Source organism: Equus przewalskii, chromosome 11 (assembly GCF_037783145.1).
Source record: "Equus przewalskii isolate Varuska chromosome 11, EquPr2, whole genome shotgun sequence".
NCBI classification, from domain to species: Eukaryota; Metazoa; Chordata; class Mammalia; order Perissodactyla; family Equidae; genus Equus; species Equus przewalskii.
This window is the reverse complement of record NC_091841.1, coordinates 12677378-12701934: the sequence shown is the minus strand read 5'-3', so window position 1 is coordinate 12701934 and position 24557 is coordinate 12677378. Positions and strand designations below refer to the sequence as shown.

Here is a 24557-nt window from a genome sequence, read left to right as displayed (position 1 = left end):
TTTAGGTAATATAAGTGAAAAGATGGGATTGGTTGTAATTTTAATATTAGGAAACATAAAAGTCAGGAAAAAATCAAAACAAAACAAGGATACTTTATAATAATAGATTTTAATTCACAAGGAAGATTTGGCAGTGAGAATTATCTATGCAAATAGTAATGTAGCAACAAATATCTCAAAACAGGAAACTTCTCATAGAGGAGATGCAAAGATAGAAATAGAAACATTCTAACATTAGAAAAACTTATCACAATTTATTAAACATTTTAAGCTATGAAAACATTAATTAGGCTAAAAAAATTAAAATGTACATTCAATAAGATTATTTTTATATCTAAGTAATCACTAAGCTTTGCTACAAATAGGAGAAAATTCTCTCTCTTTTCAAGTTTATGAAAACATCCATATTAGTGAAAACTAAATCTGAATAAAGATAATTTAAAAACTACATTCCATCTATAAGTGAATAACATTTTCTAAAACTATCAAACTAATACATTTAGGCATTTAAAAATAACTTATTAAACCATTCTTAGGTCAAAGAGAGATAAGGAAAAAATCCAAAGTATTGATAATGAAAGTATGACATACAATAGGAGGGATGCCACTGACATAGTGTTCATTGGAAAATCCATGTACCATTCAGAAGCTAGAAGAGAATAGTAAATAGACCAATAGAATGAAGAGGAAAAATTTAAAAGGTAAAAGTTAAACTAGAAAATTTAAACAGTAACTAATATTTAAATAAAAAATGTCATCTCTATTTCACATGTCCCTTAATTGAATAAAGTAAAATGCATTTGATGATTTCCTACCTAAAATACTCGTTAATTTAGGGAATATTTATTGAGCAACAATATGTGTCAGACATTTTACTAGCCTTTGGAAAATAGAATAGACAATAAATTCAATATAAACTAAAGTCCTTATTGTATGAAATAATGATATGCACAGTGCGTGCATTTAAGAAATAAGTAGGAGGAGATGCAAAGTAGATAAACTGCCATTATCATAATGTAGTCAATGAGATCCTGATTAAGAAGAGGCATTACGTGGAAGGAATGATGTGAACAGTAGTGTGGAGAGCCTTCCAAACAGAAGAAAAGAAATGCAGAAAAAGTGTGAACGTAATATATTGTGTAAGAGATGCTCTATATTTGTATTATTGAGGTGCTATTTAAATTTGACAATCCCAATTTAAGCAAATGTCCTTACATTATACTCTATGTATTGAGGAGATTGTCCTACTGCAACTAAAGGGATTTTAAACTCAAAAAAAATATTAATGATAATGACAGGAAGGAAGGAGGAAAGGAAGGGAAAACACAACCACATACAATTAACTTGAAGAAGACATGTCCTTGCAATGAAAATGAGGTCTGCTGGAAGCAGGACTAAACGTGAGCATAGGAAAAACTCTCTTCTGTACTCTGGTTCTTAGGCCTGCACTGTGAGGAAAGGTGGTTCTGCAAGGGCATCACAGAGGAGCAGAGGTCAAAAGATAAAGGAGCCCCATATGAGTCAGGGTTATCCCTGTAGGGAAACACACAAAGCTGGCTAGGGTTTAGTAGGGGAAGAGCCCAGCCTGCCAGCCAGTTATACCTTATTCTCTAAATTGTGCTTTCCTCTTGTCATTTTTAAGTATAATTGTGATAAATGCTAATGCCTAGACTCTGTACTCTGTGAGGAAATAAAGAATGGGTTTGATATCCATGCTCTGTATGAAATAATAAAAGAGAGAGAAATGCACCCTCACAAACAGCGTGGTAATGGCATCAGGAATTTGAACACATTCTCTGTGATCTCCAAACCACAGGCTGGGATTAGGATCTAAAGGTGCAGAAAAGTATTTTGAACTAGAGTCCAAACTAATGATTGCATGGAAAGTAGTCTGAGATTATGCAAACACTAGTTTTGCTATTGATTAGGTGGTATTTGTTCAAACTAGTCAAATATAATTACAAAGTTACTTGTAACTGCAACCTGGGATCCTATTCAATTTGACCCATATTGAGATGAAAGTGAATACTACTCATTTTAAAGTAAAGATTTTGTTCATATGTGACTCTGTGTGTGCATGTGAAAATATAAATATACTATGTACAAATACCACATGTTGACATTTTAACCTCCTGTACATCAGAAAGTGAGTATATTTGGCAATAGGGGCTTTGTGGAGATGATTAACTTCAAATGAGGTCTCTAGGCTGGACCCTAATCCAATGTGAATGGTGTCCTTATAAGAAGAAGAATTAGGGCAAGAAACACACGGAAGAATAATGATGTGCAGAAACAGAGAGAAAATTGCTATCAACAAGTTAAGGAGAAAGGCCTCAGAAGAAATCAACCGTGCCCTCACCTTGACCTCATTCTCCTAGATTCTAAAACAGTAGGATATACATTTCCGTTGTTTAAGCCACCACTCTGGTAATTTAAGGCAGCCCCTACAATATAACACAATCAGTATCAGCGTATATAAACATGTAAGGGCATACGTGTGTATATATATGTATGTATATCTGAGAGTGAATTAAGTAAGAATCAAATGGGTGACGCAGCTTTTCTGCAAGTGTGGAACCTGCATGTGTTGAGGTATGAGTATGATCTTTATCTAAAAATGTCTAAGAATAATAGAAAGACACTAATAAACTAAAACAAAACATTTTTATCATTTTAACGTTGAGATAAGGAACATTATTCCTAATTTGTTACAATTTAATGGTTAATATGAAAAATATACTTTCTTGAGACACCCATTTTTACCAAATACTCTTTTCATTGCCTCCTTTACATCTTTGTTCCTTAAACTGTAGATGATGGGATTTAGCATGGGAATCACAATGGTGTAAAATGTTGACACTGTCATGTCATGATCCAAAGCATAGCTGGAATTTGGTCTCACATACATGAAAAGAATTGTTCCATGATAAATTGACACTCCAGTTAGGTGAGAACCACATGTAGAAAAGACTTTTCGTCTCCCTTCAGCAGAATGCATCTTCAGAATCTCCACCAAAATGAAACCATAGGATATCAGGACAATCAGGATAGTGATTATCTCAATAGATCCCACAAAGTAGAAGAGTAGAAACTGGTTTGTGTGAGTGTTAGAACAAGAAATAGCAAGGAGAGGAGGAATGTCACAAAAGACATGTCTGATTTCATTCGATGCACAGAAAGATAGACTAAATGTGGCCCCTGTGTGTATAGAAGCATGTAAAATGCCACAAAGATAGGAAGCAATGATGAGTGGCACATAGACCCTGGATGACATGTTAATTGAATACAGCAGAGGATTGTAGATTGCTACATAGAGATCATATGCCATTGCAGCCAAGAGAAAGCATTCTGTGGTGCCAAACGTAACAAACAGAAACATCTGTGCTACACATCCAAGGAATGAGATAGCTTTATTCTCTGACAGGAAATTGACCAACATTTTTGGGGTCCCAACTGAAGAATAGCAGGCATCCAAGAACGATAACACACTCAAAAAATAGTACATAGGATTGTGGAGGCGGGAATCCCCAATGACCAATACAACCAGTCCCAAATTTCCTATCAGAGTAAAAAGATAGATTGCTAGAAATAGCAAAAATAGGAAGACTTTCACTTCAAAATCGTCTGTGAAGCCCATCAATATAAACATGGTAACTTCAGTTGCATTTTTTAACTGAATCTGGTATAAATCTAAATCTGATGTTAACGTTGACATTTCAGTTTTTATTTATAGGTTTTAAAGCAATATTTTTGAAAATGGAGCCCACTCTTTTATCCTCCTGTTTCTTAGAAGGGTATATTGAAATCCTTGGTAATGATGGAATAGTCAGTAGTGAAGAAGTTGGGTCCAAATGAATTCACTACCCTGTTAAATTAAATAAACTGTTTTATTAAGTATTTGGCTACGTTTACCATGTTAAAAACATGGCAATTTATGTGGTTTAATTTCTAGTTTATTTTTTGTTAAATTTACTACCATTTGTTTTCATACTCATCCTCTGAAAATTCAAAAATATGAATGAATATAAGAATTTTTAAATGCAACAATATTAGTGTAGATAGTATACATCTGAGTCCAAATCCTAGATTTTCAACAGTGTGCATGAAATGCCTTTCCTTAATGTTCAAAATCATTAATATGGGAAGAACCATAATTATATCACAAAGTTGGGTTGTATTTTAAATGAGAAAAACAACGTAAAAATTATTTAATTTTAAAATGTTCCCAGATGACTAGAAAATAGGATGTTAAACTTACATTTCAAGTTGTATTATGGGGTACCGTTTCCTGATCAAACCATCATATGTCCTCTTTTTGGCTATGATCCTATTCCACTAGCATTTATGGAACACTGGAGAACAGACAGCAGGTCTTATTCTGGGTGCAGATGCACTTGCATGCAAACGGTAGTAGGGCATTGGTTTGGTTTTGTTTTTCAGTTTTCTTTCATGATCAAAATATCACGAAGTTGTCCATTAAGGCCTCCACAGTTTGACTTTATGCCAATGTAAGATTTTTCTCTATTCATATACTCATTATTCTTGAAGATTCTTGAGTATATTTTTGAGAAATATTTCTGTTAAATATAAATCATGGCCATTTCATTCATATATTATAGTTTCTTAGAGAGAATCTAAAATTGTTATAAACGAAGAACCACCCAATACTAGATTATTAAAGTTATAGACGATATTGCTAAAGAATAAATTCACTACATAAACCTCAAAGTAGCGATTTACTTCTGGTATATTTTTCCATCAGACTGTTGCTCATTCGGTGGAATATGAAAAAAGAAAAGTGTATAAAAGAAAACAATGAAAAAGTTGAAGGGTCACCTGCATCTGGACTGAGGACTTCATGATTGAAACAAAATTAAATATTGCAACTACCATATTTAGGAGCAAGATTTCAGCGCTGTGATTCGTGTTGTTCCTTCTGTGTGTCATACATCAAAATGTATTTCAAGGAGTGAAAAATCTGCATTGTATAAGGTGAGGGACATACAAATGATTTATATTGATAACATGAAACACATTACATTTCTGTCACATTGAGCTGTCCACACATCAAGAAGGAATGAGAAAATTAGCTTAAAACTATTCTTTTTTTTTTTTTTAAGGAACATTAGCCCCGAGCTAACTGCTGCCAATCCTCCTCTTTTTGCTGAGAAAGACTGGCCCTAAGCTAACATCCGTGCCTATCTTCCTCGACATTATATGTGGGACACCTACCACAGCATGGCTTGCCAAGCGGTGCCACGTCCACACCCAGGATCCGAACCAGTAAACGCTGGGCTGCTGAAGCGGAACGTGTGTGCTTAACCACTGCGCCACCGGCCGGCCCCAGTTTGAAACTATTCTTAGAAGAAGAAAGCTACAACAGGTTTTTATTTTCCCAGAAAGTTCTTGCCAGATCCATGTGGAAGGTTTTTTATTAATACATAAATAAAATAGCTTTTTAAATGTGTTGATGCCAAACCACAAAAAAAGGAAGAAATTGTTCATTTAGTCCTTAGAGAATTCTAGACTAAAAAATATTATTAGGCTAGATTTCAACTTCTGTGTAAATACGGACAACTCACACGTTACTCTTGAGAACACACACGTCTTCTAGTAATTTCTAGTGTAGTTTGGTTACATTAATAAAATAACATAAAATTATCCATTAGTAATATAGATATGTATTAGTGCATTTTTTGAGCATCACAAAAAATTCATTTCTGTTTGAAAAATTCCTCATTCTCTTTCTTTGTTCCTCCATTTTCCTGTCTCTTTTTCTCTAGAATCAATGGGTTATGTAGAAAAATATTAATGAGAGTCAGGGACAAAATAGGAATTAGGCAGATAGGAAGAAACACAGTGAAAACAAAACAAAAATAAATATGCAAGCAAATTTAGAAAAATGTACCAATAGACAATCTACTCAAGGAATCCATCACAAAATACACATTGATTGTTATATACAAGAGAAATTTCAGTGACATTACTATTCTAACCTTTACTTAACTGATGTGCCCGAGATAATACATTTGTGGAAGATTAAAAACACTATTTTCGGACTCTAAAAACCTGTATTAAAATTTCCGATATAGGGGCCGGCTCTGTGGCTGAGTGGTTAAGTTCACACGCTCTGCTGTAGCAGCCCAGGGTCGGATTCTGGGCGCGGACATGGCACCAGTCGTCAGGCCGCGTTGAGGCGGCCTCCCACATCCCCAAACTAGAAGAACCTGCAACTAAGATATACAACTGTGTACCGGGCAGGGCGGGGGCGGGGGATTGGGGAGATAAAGCAGAAAAAAAACCAAAAATATTGGCAACAGTTGTTAGCTCAGGTGCCAAAAATAAAAATTCAGATATAGTACTTAGTGACAGTGTAACCTTGGAAAAGTAAATTTATCCTTCCAAACTGAAGAATAACTAAGACTGACCAAATTGTCAGGCATATCTTGTTCAACTACATGAAGAAGGTGTAATTGCAGAGTGTTTATTTATGAGATGCATTAAAGTATGTTTTATAAAATTATTTTTGTATTAATTTTTGTATTTTGTATTAAAAATAATTGTATTAATTATGGGTGAAAATGCATACAAATGAAAAATGACTTCCAAATTTTACTTAACTAGAAAATATTAATAAGGAGGGTTTTTTTCAATGTTTTTTTTTCTTCATCTTCTTCTCAAAGCCCATCAGTACATAATTGCATATTCTAGTTGTTGGCCCCTCTGGTTGTGTTATATGGGACGCCACCTCAACCAGGCTTGATGAGCAGCAGTGCCATGCCCACGCCCAGGATCTAAACCAGCGAAACCCTGGGCTGCCGAAGTGGGGAGCACGAACTTAACCATGCGGCCACGGGGCCGGCCCGTAATAATTTTTCATCAAAGCACTGAGTAATGAGTGGGCATCAAACCAGAAGCTTAGTATTTCTTCTTCTAGTTATACGTATGTCTGTTATATGACACTTACGATATATTAAAATATCTTTCTCATGAGATTAAACTCAGTGAATTCCAGTATTCTATGATATCAGTCACCTTAAAAATATAGCTCTGCCTTGGCATTCTGACTTTGGGGATGACAGGAAAATAATAGCATGTTTACTTAAATTCTCCTGATAATTTTTCCCATAATAATTTTCTTATAACTCTTGATTTCTCTGATTTTACCTGTAGTACAAGAAGGTGGTTTATGAGTGAAGATATATTTTATTCCCACTCGTGCCCCATTAGCGCAATTATTCCCTTTACTGTGGGGAATTGAGGAAGGATAGACAAAAAGTATAGGGTTTATTTACTTCTTCCAAGATGTTTTTCAAACAGGCATTTCTGTCAACTAATGTTTATGGAAATTAAAACTGATTGTATTTATATCTAAGTGATTTCACTTTAAGAGATAGAGTCTAGAAAGACAAAAATATAGGTGTTGAATTTTTAACAAAACATTATCAATCTGGAGAACTAAAATCAAACCAGTTCCTCAATGCTTATACTGTGGGAATCACAAACTACCAGACATTCAAGAGAACACTATCATAGGTATTAAGCTTGAGAAGGAGGAAAGTTAAGACAATAGCTACCACATGTTGTTAAGCAGCTACTAGAGGTTAGAAGTTTTGTGTATATTGTCTCCTGTAGTATACACAGCAAACTTCAAACTGAATCATTCAGCTTCCATTTGTAAATGATAAAATTGAGAACCAGCCTATAACTTGATCAAGGTTACAGAGTTAGTTACTAGAAGAGAGAAGATTCAAGTCCAGGTTTCTCTGTCTCCAAACTTGAAGCTATTTCCACTTTACCATATTGCTGACTCATTGTGACATGCCATAATTCTAGAAATGTTATCCCTTAGAAGCAACATGAAATAACATCCTCATGTATTTAAATTCTTTTATAAACCCATAAGCTTAAACAGACCTTTATATTAAAAAAATAAATAAACTGAAGTGGCTTCTAGATCAATTAGCTAAGCAATAAAATAAACAAAATTAATTTGTATCCCTCCAAGAAAAATATTAAAATTTCGATCTCAAAATGGCATGTTCTCAATGGTTGGTTAATAGTTAATTTCCCTTCCATTTAATAATTTTCCTAAATTTGAAATATAGCCCCTTATTTGTGCTACATTTACCTAACTGATTTCTCCCATTAAGGACATTAAATCAAATTTTTAACTTACAAATATATTGACTAAATCTGTAAAGAGTCTTTCCTAATATTCCTGCTATGTTCCCTGGAATCCTCTCACTCAATTTTTAATTCAACTCTGAGTTAACTAGAAAATTCTATCTCAGATTTAAATATGAAAACATATAATGTAGCTTGAGATTCAAGGTTATAACTTCTGAAATATTTTGTAAGTAATGAAAAACCTTTCCTCTTACCTATGGAAATGAACTGCTCACTCAATTAAGGTGCACTATGAGTACTAAGCATTAGGAGTCTTATACCAGGTTCTTGCAACTTTTCTTAAAGCCCACAAGGATGCCCCAGGGAGAAATTACAATAATTCTCTTTTGGGACAGAAAAATAACAAGGTGATTTTGTTTTATGCAATAGTAAACAAGTGAATGGTTCTGGAACAATGCACTACATGATGAGAAATGAATACATGAATGCGCTTTGGCTTCTAGTATAAAATGACCCCTCAGTTGAAAAAGAATTTGCACAGGACTGGAAAAGAAATTTAATGATACAGGCCAGAGCCTGAACTATGATATTAAATAGTTGTGTGCCATTGGATTGATGACTTAAATTCTGTGAAATCCAGTTTCTTCTTCCTTGGAAATCACCTGTTTACTTCTCTCAAAATCCTATAAATATGTTCAGGAAACAATAGGGAAGCATAAGCTATGACAGAATTCACAATCATTTAATAAAGATTACTATACTTATTTAACTCTGAGTGTGCTATACTTCTAAGTGATATGAGAGAAATGTTTAAGCACTTTGAGTATTTAATAGAGGAGATAAGATAAAATATACGAATAGGAAGTGTTGAAAGCAAAGATGGGACAGTATGCAGATAACTGTAATATTCGATGTAATAGATCATTAGATATTAGAGATCTGGCAGAGATAATGGTCAAATTTGAGTGGTACGGTGTCTTGTCCTTTCCTGGGGACCCTATATTTTAATGTAGACTAGTACTATGCTATGTACTTAAATTCTTCAAAAAACTGTGAAAAATACTGAGGTGCTTAAGCTCTATGCCCAGAGATGCTAAAGTAGTAGATAGGAAATGTTTGTCATGGAATCTAAATTTAAAAAAAAAAAGAATAAAAGAAGGAAAGAAAGAAAGATGATACTGATAGGCAGCAGGATTGTGAATAAAGGATAAATTAATTAAATGCAATCTTAAATGATCTATATATTCAATGCAATCTATTAAAATTAAACAAGAATTTTTGCGGAAATTGACAAGGTAATTCTACAACTTATATAAAAGGCAAAGGAACTAAGGCAGTCAAAGCAGTTTTGAAAAAGAAGAATAAAGCAGGAATCACGTAATCTGAATTCAAGATCTACCACAGAGTTAAAATAATTAAAAGAGTGTAGCCTTGGTGAAAGGATAGACATCTAGATCAAAGAAAGAGAACTATGTCTTCAAAAATAGATTCAAATGATATAGTCCATTGATTTTTGACAAAGTTGCCAAGCAAAACTCTATAGAGGAAAGATAGTCTTTACTTTTGAAGATGGTACCAAATATATAGAATAGCCTTAAGCCACAAGAAAGAGATACTGACTCATTCTTTACATCATATTTAAAAGTTGTCTCAAAATGAATCTTAGACATTAATATAAAACCTAATACTATAAAGTTTCTGGAGAGAAAAATAGGACAACATATGAATGACCATGGGTTAGTCACAAATTTTTGTATAAAACACAAAATGCATGAACTATAGAAACAAAAAAATGATAAATTGTACTTCATCACATTTAAAATCTGCTTTGTGAAAGACACTGTTGAGAGAATGAACAAACCACAGACTTACACAAAATATTTGCTAAATAGCTGTTCAATACAGAACATGAATCCAGAGTATAAAAGGACTCTAAAAACTCAATAGTAGGAAAACAAAAGGAAGGATAAACAGTAAAAAATAGGCATAAACTTGAACAGACATTTCACCAGAGAACATGATGGCAACCAAGACGTTTCACCAGACAACAGACATTTCACCAGAGAACAGATGGCAACCAAGCACATGAAAAAAACATGCTCAATACCATTTGCAATTAGGGACATACAACTACAATGTGATTCCAAGCACTTATCAGAATGACTAGAATTTTAAAAGTATAATAACAAATGACAACACAAAGCGCTCACACCTGGCAGAAAAACTGGAGCGATCATCCATTGCTGGTTGGAAAGCAAAATGTTGCAGCTGACCCTGCAATCTCATTCTGAGTTAGTGATTCAGATAAAAGAAAGCATGTCTTCACAAAGACCTCTATACCAATGTGTATAACAGCTCTATTCACTATGTTCTAAAAATGCAAAAAGCCAAACGTCCTTCAACTACTGAGTGGAAAAACTAACCATGCTACTTTTCTGTGTAAATTTTCTTCAGGAAAATTAAAAAGGAATCAAAATCTTATTTTGTTGTAACTTTTCTAATACACTCTATGAACCCTCTTACTTCAATGTTCTTTCTATCAGTCTGTCATTTTACTGATAGACCCATTAATGAGATGGTTATAAATTATTGATATGTGTTAATTTTATATTTTTATGTTTTTATCATTATGAAAATTGTAATTTAGTACCTTTAGGTGTATCAGTTTCTATCAAATCAATTTCTTTCTTCGCTGGAAATCGATTTTTCTCCATCTCTCTCTAGCTTCTCTTTCCTTAACTACGCTTTCTATAGTGACTATTCAACTGTTGTATTTTGCTAAATTACTATTACTATATTTCTGAATTTTTATTTTATTTTGATTCTTTGGTTTATTATTTTGAGTTCTCTGAATCATCTTTTCACATTCTCCTGATCTCCAGTCATCTTATGTCTGACATGTTTGATTTTCTTGAAGCTTTAGCCATTTAAAACTTTTTATTTTATATTATTTTAAGACATATTTAATATGGTATGTGTTTGATTTCCTTACTGACCTATTTTATGCTCTAATTTTAGTAATATTTGGAACTTTTTGTTATCTTTATCCTTTTTCCATTTAAATGTCATTATATGGAGTCCAACAGTAATCCTTTTGTTCCTTCAACGGGTAAACGTGGTGGGCATCTTGGCTATCAGAAGGAAGTATACATGAAGTTGGAGATATATCAAGATTCTTTACCAATTTCATGCTCAAGAAATCACCCTCATGTTTTTATCATGGCCTTAAAATACAGCCACATTAACTCACAGAGCTAAGTTTGATTCAAGAGTACATTCTACCTGCTGTTTTTAATAACTAAATAGATCTTAGCTTCCAAAGGAGTACTCTGTACTTTAGATGTTGTATGTTGCTTTAACAGTACTTTCTGAGTCCTACATCTTGCAGAACCCCAGCCAAGTTGAAACTTTCTTTCTGAGTGTATCTACCCTACTCATTTGACATTCTTTTCAGCATTTTATTACTCTAGGGGAAGCCCTGTTTTTCAAAGCGACTGCATGCTGCATATTTCTGAGATCTCAATGACACATAGCACCATTTGTCTCTCACACTCCCTTGTGACATCCTGATTGAGTCGGGGTGGGAGGTGGGGAGCATCTGGAAAATGGAAGATAAATTAAAATTCTATTCGGCCTCGCTTTTCTACCAATGTAAGATTTCTCTATTTTGGTCCTAGGCGTGTGTGTGTATGAGTGTGTTTATTGTGTATGTGCGTATCTATCAGTCGATTAATAGATATTTTTTATTTAAACTCAGTTGTATTCATGATTCACAAAATTACATGACATAAAGACCTACAGAGCTTTAAACTTTTGAGGTATCCTCCATATTTCTATGACATTTGTTGGACTTTTCTCATTGCCTTGAATAATAATCTTCCAATAAACCCAAATGAGTTCTTTATTCATTTAAACCACACACTTTAAAATTTTAAGAGAGTAAAAGTGCCATGAATTTGATTGACAATAAATTAATTCTGCTAAATTCGCAAGAGATATATTGTGGTTTTGGATTACTATATTACGTATATATGTAATATACATATTTACATATGTATATATGTATTTATATATGTATATCACAAATATATACATAAATATGCATATTTATGTATTTATAATACATATATAAGTGTGTATATACATATAATATACATATACAAATATGTATATTACAAATATACATTATTTACTGACATGTTACAACAAAAAATGGCTTATATTGCCAGGAAAGAGGGCACTGATTCTCAGAGAAGTTAGTGCTAACTCACTGTCAGAGCTATGATATAAAGTATGTCTCATATATTAAGATTTCTTATCTAGTATTAAAACATAATATTTTTTCTTAAGGCATCATTTTAAACCAGAGACCAAATAAAACTTTATTTATTTTATAAATATCAACATGTAGTAGAGTATTCCAGAGCCACTTACTTTTTTATTATTGAGTAAATCATCGTGTTGCTATTTTGAGCCAGAAGACAATTGGGGCATATTCCCCTTAGGCACCTCCTGTGGGTTTTATCAAGAGTAGAGTTAAGTGGATATAAACAATTTAAATTAATCATATTCACAGTGTATCTCAACCTGCCTTTGCTGTCCCACAGTTAAGAGAAAACTTCAGATCATCTGCAGAATATTTTAGGAGATAGGACTTAAATATCAAGGTCAGATGCCTGTTGCATAGGTGGATAGAATGTATTCATCACAGTCTGATTTATGCAGAGTCTAAGAATTAAAAAACAATACTTCCTGGAATAAAACAAAGCAAACAGAAAGTATCAAATTTATGTTTGTGGAATGCCCCAAATAGAGTGCATGTTTTCATTTTCCTGGTGAAAGAAGAGAGACCAGTCCAAAGTAAAACAACAACAATCAGGAAATTTATCAATAGAAGGCAGAAAACATTTGACCAATTCAACTACATTTTGATATAATGAGAAAAATAATGAATAATTCTTTTAAGTTAATTTTGCTAGCTATGTCATGAAGAATCCACTTCAGATTACTACTTATTTCATAATGTTTCCCTAGTCTTAATAGCTTAAAATATATCCAAATACATCAAAGATCATGTTTTGTTTTATTTCAGTGAGAGGTTGAGGGAGGAAGTCACCTGCAAAAGGAAAGCTTTATTTAACAAGAGACAGTGAAAAATGGTGAAAAGCGTGTGCACCATGCAGGAGGCCTAGGAGGGAATCTTGGCTCTGGCGCTTATTCTCTGTGAGAGTTGCTATAAACGTGAAATAAAAAAGGTGTGCACAAGTCCACTCCTACAGCTTCATAAGTGCTTATTTCTCTCCTCTTTTTCAAACTTAGTGTTTCAATAACTAGTCCAGGATATTTGGAGTATTCTGCCTTTTATTAAAGTGATAATTTTGGAAGTGGCTTTACACTAATTATAAAAGATACTTCTATGTTATTAAATACTTCAGGAATCATAGTCATTTTCTTTTTATAATTCTGAGTCCTTTCAACATGGACTAATACGAATTTAGTCATGCCCATCTAACAGAAATGCCGATTTTAAGAGAAATTTAATTGAAGTATTTAACATTGTAATTTTTCATTATCTTATTTGTCCAACGCAAAGCTAATCGGGCTGCAGTGTGGCAGATGGGATTGTGGTGATGTGTGTGTAGAGTTTTGTTTTTTGTTTTGCTCTTTCATTAACAGATCATACAATTCAAAAAACTCTACTCTCTAATCCATACACTTAAAGAGTGCATAGAGGAAAAATCATTACCATAGTTTAATTCATTGGTTTTAGTCTGATAGAAGAGTGTTTAAGTACGTATAAATCATCACAAAATATTTATTACATGTAGCTAAAGAATGAACTATCTAGTTCGAGGCTCTGGTCAACTATGTTTTTCAATGATTTAGTTGTAACAGTGTTGTGGCCCAATGTTTGCTAATTTTTAAAAAGAAATACATGTGATGAGAGAAGTTCAATTATATGAGCGTCTTAATGTTATACCCCAAATTGACGAATATAAAGGAAATTGCTTTAAAAATTTATTGTTTCTCATGTTTAATTAGTCTGCCTGGCTGTGTGTTATTGTGTCTGCTTTGTCATTTAAATTTATTGCTATTTGAAAGAGGAGCAAATTTTGGAGAGAAAGTCTAATCTCAAAGGTGGCTTTTAATTATTGAGCTGAGTGAGGAGCACAATCCTATGTAATTTTCCTCGTACCAGGTTATCTATCACTGAACTGATGGCAAGAATTGTATTGGGCTTGAACTTTTTCTTGTCACCCCTAATTACGTTAAAACAGAGATTGATTTCACTATATTCATCCAAGTTTTTCTTTTCTTTTATTTCTATTTTTATCTTATCTCCATAAACTCTTATCTGAACCTCCCATTGGTATTCGTGCCTTCCCACCCCAAGGCATTTTTAAAATAAGAATTAAAATAAGAATTAAAATAAGAATTGTATGTTTTCCTATCAATTCATTAAGAAGTTTTCCAATGAAATGATATATTTCAAAGCATCTTATAGTATGAGAGCCACTCAAAAATATTCAGTTAATTAGAATAAGTGGTTTGAGTACCCTAATTTGTTTTGTCTTAAATTTACTTCCAATATGTAGGATTCAACCTAAATTCTGCCTTCTCTGATGTCTCATATATTTCTTATTTTTTCGGCCTTTAATATTTCCAATAATTCTACGAAAATATTATTGCCTGATATTGGACAATTCTAAGGAATCCTGACTTCATCTTTCCCACAAGATTGTTGGTCTGTGCTTTCTTCTCCTTCCATCACTATTTCTAATCCAAATGTCTCTTTCTCTTGCTGGTGGGATCCATATCAATGTATTGAAGCTGGAGCTTGACTTGTATTATGAATTTAAATAATGTACTATTTAATACTATTTGCAGCAGATTGTGTGCCCTCAAGACACACTCAAATTTTCTATGGGTGGATATATAAAAAATAAAATAAATAGGGGCTGGCCCCGTGGCCGAGTGGTTAAGTTCGCGCGCTCCGCTGCAGGCGGCCCAGTGTTTCGTTGGTTCGAATCCTGGGCGCCGACATGGCACTGCTCGTCAGACCACGCTGAGGCAGCATCCCACATGCCACAACTAGAAGGACCCACAACGAAGAATATACAACTATGTACTGGGGGGCTTTGGGGAGAAAAAGGAAAAAAATAAAATCTTTAAAAAAATAAATAAAAAATAAATAGCTGTAATGAATAACTTGAATAAAATCTATCCTCCAGCTAGTGCTATCTTATGGACCAATAATGGAACTTTGAATTCAGGTTTAGATAACACTTTGACTCCTAATTTGATTAATTATGGGACTATGCAGGAATGATTTCTGGTCTACTTTCTAACTTTAATTTTTTGCTATGTGTTTATTCTTAAATGCTAAGTTCTAGGTCTAAGTGCAAAGATTGCTTCTTATCGTGGTTGTATTTTTAATCACAGATCTTTAGGAACTTCTTTGTTTCTTTTAGATAATGGTGACTTAACTGTTATTTCACTGAATCCAAAATCAACAATATATAATCAAGTGTAATATTTTGAAAGAAAAATTATATTTTTTACTTTTTCTTATTATTCTCTCATTTTTACCACAGAGTTTTGAGAAAGTAGAAAAACATAGACTATCAAGAATTAAACTTCCAAAAGCAATACAAATGACCAAATATTTACCCAAACAGGACAAAATAATGCTAAGTATTTGAAAAACAAATTAAATGAGACATAGGTTGCCATATAATTCTATGTTCAATCATAGTCCATCTTCTTAACAAAAATCTTAATTAGTTCTTTTCAGAATAACCTAATGGAGTTGGAAAAATTTTAGAAGGATTAACTCATAAAACATTGCACTTCAGTAGGCTGTCAGACTGTCAAGCAAATCTACTACAGCACACACTATTTTTAAGTTATTGTAAAAGTTAATTTTAACATAATTTGCCATTTAATAATTACTGTATTGTTTTTAGCTAAGCATTAATGTCAGGATTCTATAAGGAAATATTTTTAGCTGTTCACTTTGTGTTTTAATGTTTTTAAATAGGAAAACAGCTAATAAAATACAGTGTTAAATTAACCATTTGACTTGATGGTTTTAGAAATGACATGAGTTGAGCTCATGAGTAAAACTCAAATCTTCCACTTGATTCCATAATGAGTGGCATCAACCTTTGAGCAATCAGCCTGTTACTGTGTCCTGAAATGCTGCTGGGAAATTATGCAGTGCCAAGAAATAAATATGAGGACATAGTTTACTTTCCATGAGACACAATATTGCTAATTATTGTCAAAGAAATATGAATTATAATTTTACAAATATCTTCAGGTTTGTTGCATGAGGTGTCAACATGAAGAATGTTACTGAAGTAACTATATTTGTAGTGAAGGACTTCACAGACAAGCTTGAATTGCAAATCATCTTATTCTGTCTTTCTGGAAATTTACCTGTTTACTCTGATGGGAAATTTGGAACTGGTTGTATTTGTCAGTGGGGAATCCTGGCTCCACAACACCGTGTAGTATTTTCTCAGTGTGTTATCATTCTTAGATGTCTACTATTCCTCATTTGTCACCCACAAAATGTTGGTCAATTTCCTGTCAGAGAATAAAGTCATTTCCTTCCTTGGATGTGCAGCACAGATGTTTCTCATAGTTACTTTTGGGACCACAGAATGCTTACTCTTGGCTGCAATGGCATAAGATTGCCACGCAGCAATCTACAACCCTCTGCTGTATTCAGTTAACATGCCACCTGCTCTATGTACCGCTCATCATTACTTCCTATGTTGGTGTCATGTTGACTGCTTCAGTGCACACAGGGGCCACATTTACCCTAACCTTCTGTGCATCTAATGAAATTAGGCATGTCTCTTGTAACATCCCTCCTGTCCTTGACATTTCTTGTTCTGACAAGCACACAAACCAGCTTCTAATCTCCTACTCAATGGGCATTATAGAGATAGTCACTATCCTGATTGTCCTGATCTCCTATGGTTTCATTCTGGTGGCCATCCTGATTTTGCATTCTGCTGAAAGGAGACAAGAAGTCTTATCCACATGTGGCTGTCATCTGACTGGAGTGACAATTTTTCATGGAACAATCTTTTTATATATATGAGACCAAGTTCTAGCTACTCTTTGGACGAAGACATGACAGTGGCAGTATTTTACACCCTGTGATTCCCATGCTGAATCCCATCATCTTTAGTTTAAGGATCAAAGATGTAAAAGAGACAATGAAAAGCATGTTTGGTAAAATTGGGTGTATCAATAAAATATATTTTTCACACTAACCACTAAATTGAAACAAATTAAGAATGATGTTCTTTGCCTCCATATCAAGAAGTTATGATAAAAGTGGGTTGTTTTAGTTTATGAGTGTCTTTCTATTCTTCTTTGACATTTATAGATAAAGGTCATAGTCATACCTCCACCTCTGCGGCTTCCACACATGCATAAAAATTGTGTCATATCCTTGCTTCTTACTTAAATCATTCTCAGATATGCACACACATACATATACATGCATATGTACCCCAAATTATAGGCACGTATGTGTACATATATGCTGATACTGATTGTGTTACTTTCTTAAGCCTGCCATAACAAAATATCACAGGCAAGTGACTCAAACAACAGAAATTTATGTCTCACTGTTCTAGAATCCAGACGTCTGAGATCAAGGTGAAAGCAGGCTTGGTTTCTTCTGAGGCCTTGTTCCTTGGCTTGTAGATGGCAGTCTTCTACCTACGTCTTTGCCTGGTCTTTTCTCTTTGTGTCTATGTCCTAATATCTTCTTCTTATAAAGACATCAGTGATATTGGATTAGGGCCCACCCTGAAGACCTCATTTTAATGTAATTACCTTAAAAAAGAACTTATGTCTAAATATAGTCTCATTCTGAGGTAAAGGGGTTAGGATTTCAATATTTGACTATTGGCGTATACATATATATATATATATATATATATATATATATTTGCACACACAGAGTCACATGTACATGTGATCTTTTCTTTAAAATGTATGCTATTACCTTTCATCTCAATGAGTCAACTTGGATAGGATCCTAGGTTGCAATTACAAGTACTTTATAATTATATCTGACAATCTTGAGGAAATACCACATAATCAACAGCAAAACTAAGCTGGCATATTCTCATAGCCCTTTCTATGGAATCATTTGTATCAGACTCCAATTCAAAGCACTCTGCTCCATTCTCAGATCCACCCATTGGCAGCAATCTAATCACACCCTGTGGTTAGAAGAACTTGGAGAACATGTTCAAATTCCTGGTGTCATTACTATGCTGTTTGTGAGGGTGCATTTCTTCCCCTTTTATTATTTCATTATTTCATCCAGAGCATGAACACTGAATGCATTCTTTACTTCCTCATAGAATACAGAGACTAGGCATTAGCGTTTATCAAGGTTATACTTAAACTAAAGAATAAGAAAAGACAAGCACAATTCAGAGAATTAGGTACAGCTCTCTGGCAGATTGGGCTTTTCCTACAACTAAGCCCCAGCAATCTTTATGGGTTTCTCTACAGGGCTGGTCTTGACTCAGCTTGGGCTCTGTTTTCATTTGACCCCTGTCCTTCTGTGAGGTCCTTGAAGATGCAACCTCTCCTCAGTGTCCAGGCCCAAGAAGCAGGAGACAGAAGGGAGTCTCTCTTATGCTCATGTTTAGCCCTGCTTCCAGCTGACCTCATTTTCATTGCAAAGACATGTATCCTTCGAAGTTAATTATATGTGGTCACGTTTTCCCTTCCTTCCCTCCTTCCTTCCTTTCATTATCATTAATTTTTTTGAGTCTGAAATTCCTTTAGTTGCAATCGCACAATCTCTTTAATATGTACAGTATAACCTAAGGACATTTCCCTAAAATGAGATTATTAAGTTTAAATAGCACCTCAACATTACAAATCTACAGCATCTCTAATCACCTTATATCCCCCTTATAATTTTTCTGCACTTCTTTTCTCCTGTTTGAAAGGATCTCCACACTGCTAGTCATATGATTCTTGCCTTTAAATGTCGATTCTTAGTTAGGATCTCATTGGCTACATTATGATAATGCAATTTACCACCTTTTTATCTCTTCATATGACTTGCTTATTAAATGCGCCCACTGTACTTTTCACTATTTTACATAATATGAATTTTAATTTGCATGTGATTTATTGTCTAATCTATTTTCCAGAGTCTAGAATGATGTCTGACACATATTGTTATTCATAAATATTCCATTAACAAATGAATATTGTAGATAGGAAATTGTGAAAAATGCTTTAATTCAATTAAAGGACACATGTAAAACAGAGATAGCATTTTCTATCTATCTATCCATGTGCAAATATTCGCTGTTCTCTAGATTTTCTAATTTATTATTTTCTTTTAAAATTTTTCCTCTTCCTTCTATTAGTCTATTTTTCTATTCATTTCTAGCTTTCTGAATGGATATGTATTTTCCAATGAATCTTATGTTATTAGCCCTGTCATTAGCATCCCCGCTTAATGTGTCATATTTTCATTATCAATATATCTGTTTTTTTCCTTACTTCTCTTCAACTTAGGAGTAGCTTAATAACTTATTTTAAAATGTGTAACTGGAATAGTTAGAGAGTTTATTTTTACGTGTTATCCATTTCTTAACAGAATGAAATGTTAAAATATTCTATATTCAGATTTGTTTTTCACTGACATACAGCTGTACATAAACATGAGAAGAAGGAGAATTATCTCTTATTTTTGGACAAAGCTTAATACATACTTATCCAGGGGCCAGCCAGGTGGCCAAGTGGTTAAGTTCGTGCATTCCTGTTCGGCAGCCCAGGGTTTTGCTGGTTCGGATCCTGGGCAGGGACATGGCACCGCTCACCAGGCAATGCTGAGGCAGCATCCCATATAACACAACCAGAGCACTCACAGCTAGAATAGACAACTATCTGCCTGGGGGCTATTTGCAGGACAAGGTAAGAGAATTCACTGAGGGACTCCTTGGCTGTTTGTCTCCATGGCGAAGGGTGGATTCCTCTGGGAAGCTTCAGTTTCTTGATATTCTCTGGACATTAGCTTCTCTGTAAAAGAACTTCAAGGACAGGTGATTAGATAAAACTTTAGTGTGAGTCCAGCTCGAGGCCATCTGGGCTTTAATGATTTGTAATTTCTATTTGGTTGTAATGCTCAGGGAGTCAGAGGTTAAAGAAACAAATATTTACATATGAGTGTAACTAAAGAAGCAGGGAACTGGGAATGTGTGCTTCTAGTTTTTAACCCCATATATGCTGGGTTCACTGTAGGGGAACCAATATCATGGCTGACATTAACTAAGAGCGAATAACATTATATCATATTTATATTAAATAGTATTTTGACATGGCACCATTAATAAGATTATGTTTCATATTATTTCAGACCACATCTTTCATAAAATGTGATATGTACTACTGTAAAAATGAAATTGCAGGGCAAATGCAAATAGTCTAAATCTTTCATATTGCTCAAAGATTGTTACATTTGTAATAACATTATGTACGTGCTTTCTAAACTATATTATAAAGAAGATAGGGTAGTGTTAATTCAATTTAATTCAAGCAGTATTTCCCCAACTTAAGTGTTATTACAAAATCATAGAATCTGTTGACCATCTTTGTCAATACAAACCAACAGTATACATTTCCTAATCTTAGAAATAGACATATAAGAAAGCAAGGTAAAAACACAGTTTACAAAAAAGATCAGAAAAACGAAAACAGCCTGTAACCATAGGAAATCACATAATGCATGTACAAGAGAAGAGGTGAGTCAAAAAAGCATATTAATAACAATAAATGTTTATCAAATACTTATCTCTAATTGCAAAGAAAAACAAATAGCAATAATTGTAAATAATATAGTATCTTACTGTTGCTTTAATGAAAACAATTTACCTAGATACAAAGTTTAACATATAAAACCAAATGCTTGGAAAATGGAGAAATATGTTCTTAAATAGCCTTTAAATAGCAAAGAAAATTAAAACTATTATTCAAAATTATGTAGAGAAAAAATTTAAAAATAAAGGAAATTTTAAAACTCCACCTGAAAACAATTTATGGGTTGCACAAAATCTGAATTCATTTTAATTCTTAGCTTTACAACTTGTCTGTGTTAAAAAATTAAAACAAATAAGGCAAACATGTAATTCAAGAATTTATTTTTAATGACCGAAGAAAATCAATAGAAATAAGGAGAAAGGCAATGGTTCTTTATAACACACAGAATTTCAACAAAGAAGTAGTTTACTGAAGCTTCGTACCATATCACAGAAAGCCAGCATTTTAAAATGTTTAGCAAATAACCCCCAAAGAGGTGTCACTGAGTCAATTTTTAACTTGATGAATTTACAACATTTCAGGTCCAAAGCATTACAAGATAAGAGTCTTGATTTTTCTCAGGTACCAAGAACACATTAGTCTCACAGTTTTCGATGACAAAGATATTATCAAATGTTAAACTTATAAATGTATAAAGAAAGATGCAAAGAAGTACACAGAAAACTACAGAAATTTTGCTATATATGTAAAATATGCGCATACATGTGTAACTATTGATCTAGAAGATCAAGAACTGGTAACAATTGCCACAATAATTTTATTTCCTTAATATTTCAGTATTACTCAAATTTTCTCCAATGTTAATATATACCACTCAAAATCAAAACTTGTGGAGTGCTGAGTTTTTCCTTGTCTGTTTCTGTGTTTGTCAATTAAGTTAAGCAAAAGTAATTTATAAAACATAAGTGAGGGGTTGCCCCGTGGCCGAGTGGTTAAGTTCCCGTGCTTTGCTTCGGCTGCCCAGGGTTCGGATCCTGGGCGCGGACACGGCACCGCTCATCAGGCCATGGTGAGGCGGTGTCCCAAGTGCCACAACTAGAAGGACCACAACTACAATACACAACTACATGCTGGGGGGATTTGGGGAGATCAACCAGAAAAAAAAAAAAAGATTGACAACAGTTGTTAGCTCAGGTGCCAATCTTTAAAAAAAAAAAAATAAGTGAATATTCTTTAAGAAAAAGCCATTGTGCATTAAAAATATTGCAGGAATGGAGGTCTTCTAATGATAATGGCCAGCATTTATTAGTACCGCCTTAGGTTCTTCACATCCATCATCTGATTTAAACTTTACAACAAGTCTATGGACCTGGAGTTATTATTTATCTCGTGCAGTTGAAGAAATGGGGCTTAAAGTTTCCATGGTTTATTAAGGGTTATACAGCTAAAAGGGTAGAGGATCTAGAATCTAAATCCTGAAATGTTTGGTTCCAGAGAAAGTACTTGCAATCACTGTACTATATTTCTTCTCTGTTTAATAAATAAATGATTCCATTGTGCCCTAAACAGAGCTCTTTTCTACAGTAAAATTCTCTGAAGTTGGAGTATGCATGGATTTGCATCATATAGTTTAACAGATGACAACTATATTGTCTCATTTTGTGCATCAATTGTCCTTAATAACTCATATTTATACCATATGTTTAACATGTGGTTTCCAATTGCAATACAGATTTCTACAGACATATTCCTGAAAATGTCCAAGATCCTAGTTGGTCAAATAAAGGATCGGTCAACAAAAATACAAACGAATTAAAAAATTCAATTGTTTTTGGAAACAGACCAGGGAAATGCCCTGTGAGGAAGAAAGGAAAGATGATCTTAAAAAGTTTAGCATCACTGTTATTTTAAATGCCTGGAGCCCTCTCTCTTCTGCATGACTCTAATGAGAGAATTTTTCATTTCTTTCTTCCTAACACTATAAATGAGTGGATTCAGCATGGGGATCCTGATAGTATAAAAAACAAGCCGGGGCTGGCCCCGTGGCCGAGTGGTTGGGTTGGCGCGCTCCGCTGCAGGCGGCCCAGTGTTTCGTCAGTTCGAGTCCTGGGCGCGGACATGGCACTGCTCATCGGACCACGCTGGGGCGGCGTCCCACGTGCCACAACTAGAAGAACCCACAACGAAGAATACACAACTATGTACTGGGGGGCTTTGGGGAGAAAAAGGAAAAAAAATAAAATCTTTAAAAAAAAAAAAAAAAAACAGAAGCCACTTGATCCTTTCCCAAACAGTAGAACTTACTTGGTTTTAATTAAGTAAAAATCATAGTGCCATGAAATATGGTGACTCCTAGGAGGTGAGAGACACAAGCAGAAAAGGCTTTCCACTTTCCCGAAGTGGAAGTAATTTTCAGGATAGTAGACAGAATGGACACATAGGACACAGATTTTGTGGTAAGAGACATCATTAATGTGGAGCCAGCGACAATGAATCTCATGATTTCGATGTCGTGTGTGTCAGTGCATGACAGGGCTAAAATTGGGGATGTGTCACAGAAAAAGTGATGGATTACACTGGAGTTGCAGAAATGCAATCTGCTTGTGCAAAGCACATTGACAAAAGAGTCTGTAAAGCCAATCAAATAGGACCCAAAGGTGAGGGAGCAGCAGAGTCTTGTAGACATAACAACTGGGGAGTGTAGAGGATTGCAGATAGCTACATAGTGATCATAGGCCATTGAGGAGAGAAGAAAACATTCAGTGGCACCCAAGAAGACAAAAAAGTACATCTGGGTGAAGCAGCTCATGTATGAAATATACTTGGCGGAAGTCGTTAAGTTCTCTAAGGTTTTAGGTGTGACAACAGTTTAGTAACAGCGGTGGAGAAATGACAGATGACTGAGGAAAAAATACATGGGAATGTGAAGCTGGACATCCAGGTGGATTACCAATATCATCGCAACATTCCCCAGCACAGTAATCAGGTATATCAGGAGAAAGAGCATAAAGAGAACCAGCTGGATCTCTTCAGCATCTGTCAATCCCATAAGGATGAAGTCAGGCACATTTGAATTAGTCTTTCTGTTCATTGTGTTCAACTGCTTTAAACTGTTGAGGAACCAAATTTGGTACTTACCAGGAATGACTTCAAAAGGTTTGGTTTACATGAACGGCCTGGCATATTTATATTGGTTTCATGTTTCTAGAAATTGATAATAATGAGTGGTTTACAAAATATGATGGAAAAAAGTAAATTTGATTGCCAAATACAGAAATAGGTATAAATTGACATTTGGTCATGATATACTAAAAGCTAACATTGCATAATTGGAATAAACTTGACACTGTTCTAAATGCTTCTCTTTATTAATGCATTTAATTCACAGGAGAACATTATAGAATGTGTGCTACTTTTAGCCACAGTTTTTAGATGAGAAAAGGTCACAGACAGTTAAAGTAACTTATCCAGAGTCAGAGCTTTTAAATGTTTGCTCTGTGATTCTACCAAGATAGACTGACTCCAGGTTGCATGCTCATAAGATTATAGTCCTGTTTGTAATTAATTTCAGCAAACCTGAGGAAAAAAATGCTGGATATATACTAAAC

At 34.2% G+C, this 24557-nt stretch overlaps 1 protein-coding gene and 2 pseudogenes across 1 annotated transcript; 1 reads left to right on the top strand and 2 right to left on the bottom strand.

Moving 5' to 3' along the window:
* Nucleotides 1-2722: 2722 nt before the first annotated feature.
* LOC139074557 (olfactory receptor 5T1-like) lies at nucleotides 2723-3715 on the bottom strand. Its single transcript, XM_070565989.1, has one exon. It carries the CDS (start codon nucleotides 3713-3715, stop codon nucleotides 2723-2725), a length of 993 nt encoding a protein of 330 aa, XP_070422090.1.
* Nucleotides 3716-16475: 12760 nt separating this feature from the next.
* LOC139074613 (olfactory receptor 5T1-like) lies at nucleotides 16476-17420 on the top strand (annotated as a pseudogene).
* Nucleotides 17421-22851: 5431 nt separating this feature from the next.
* LOC139074556 (olfactory receptor 8H1-like) lies at nucleotides 22852-24040 on the bottom strand (annotated as a pseudogene).
* Between the last annotated feature and the right edge of the window lie 517 nt (nucleotides 24041-24557).

Coding starts and splice junctions, on each gene's coding strand:
- LOC139074557 (XM_070565989.1), bottom strand. CDS start 3,715: ATGTCAACGTTAACATCAGATTTAGATTTATACCAGATTCAGTTAAAA.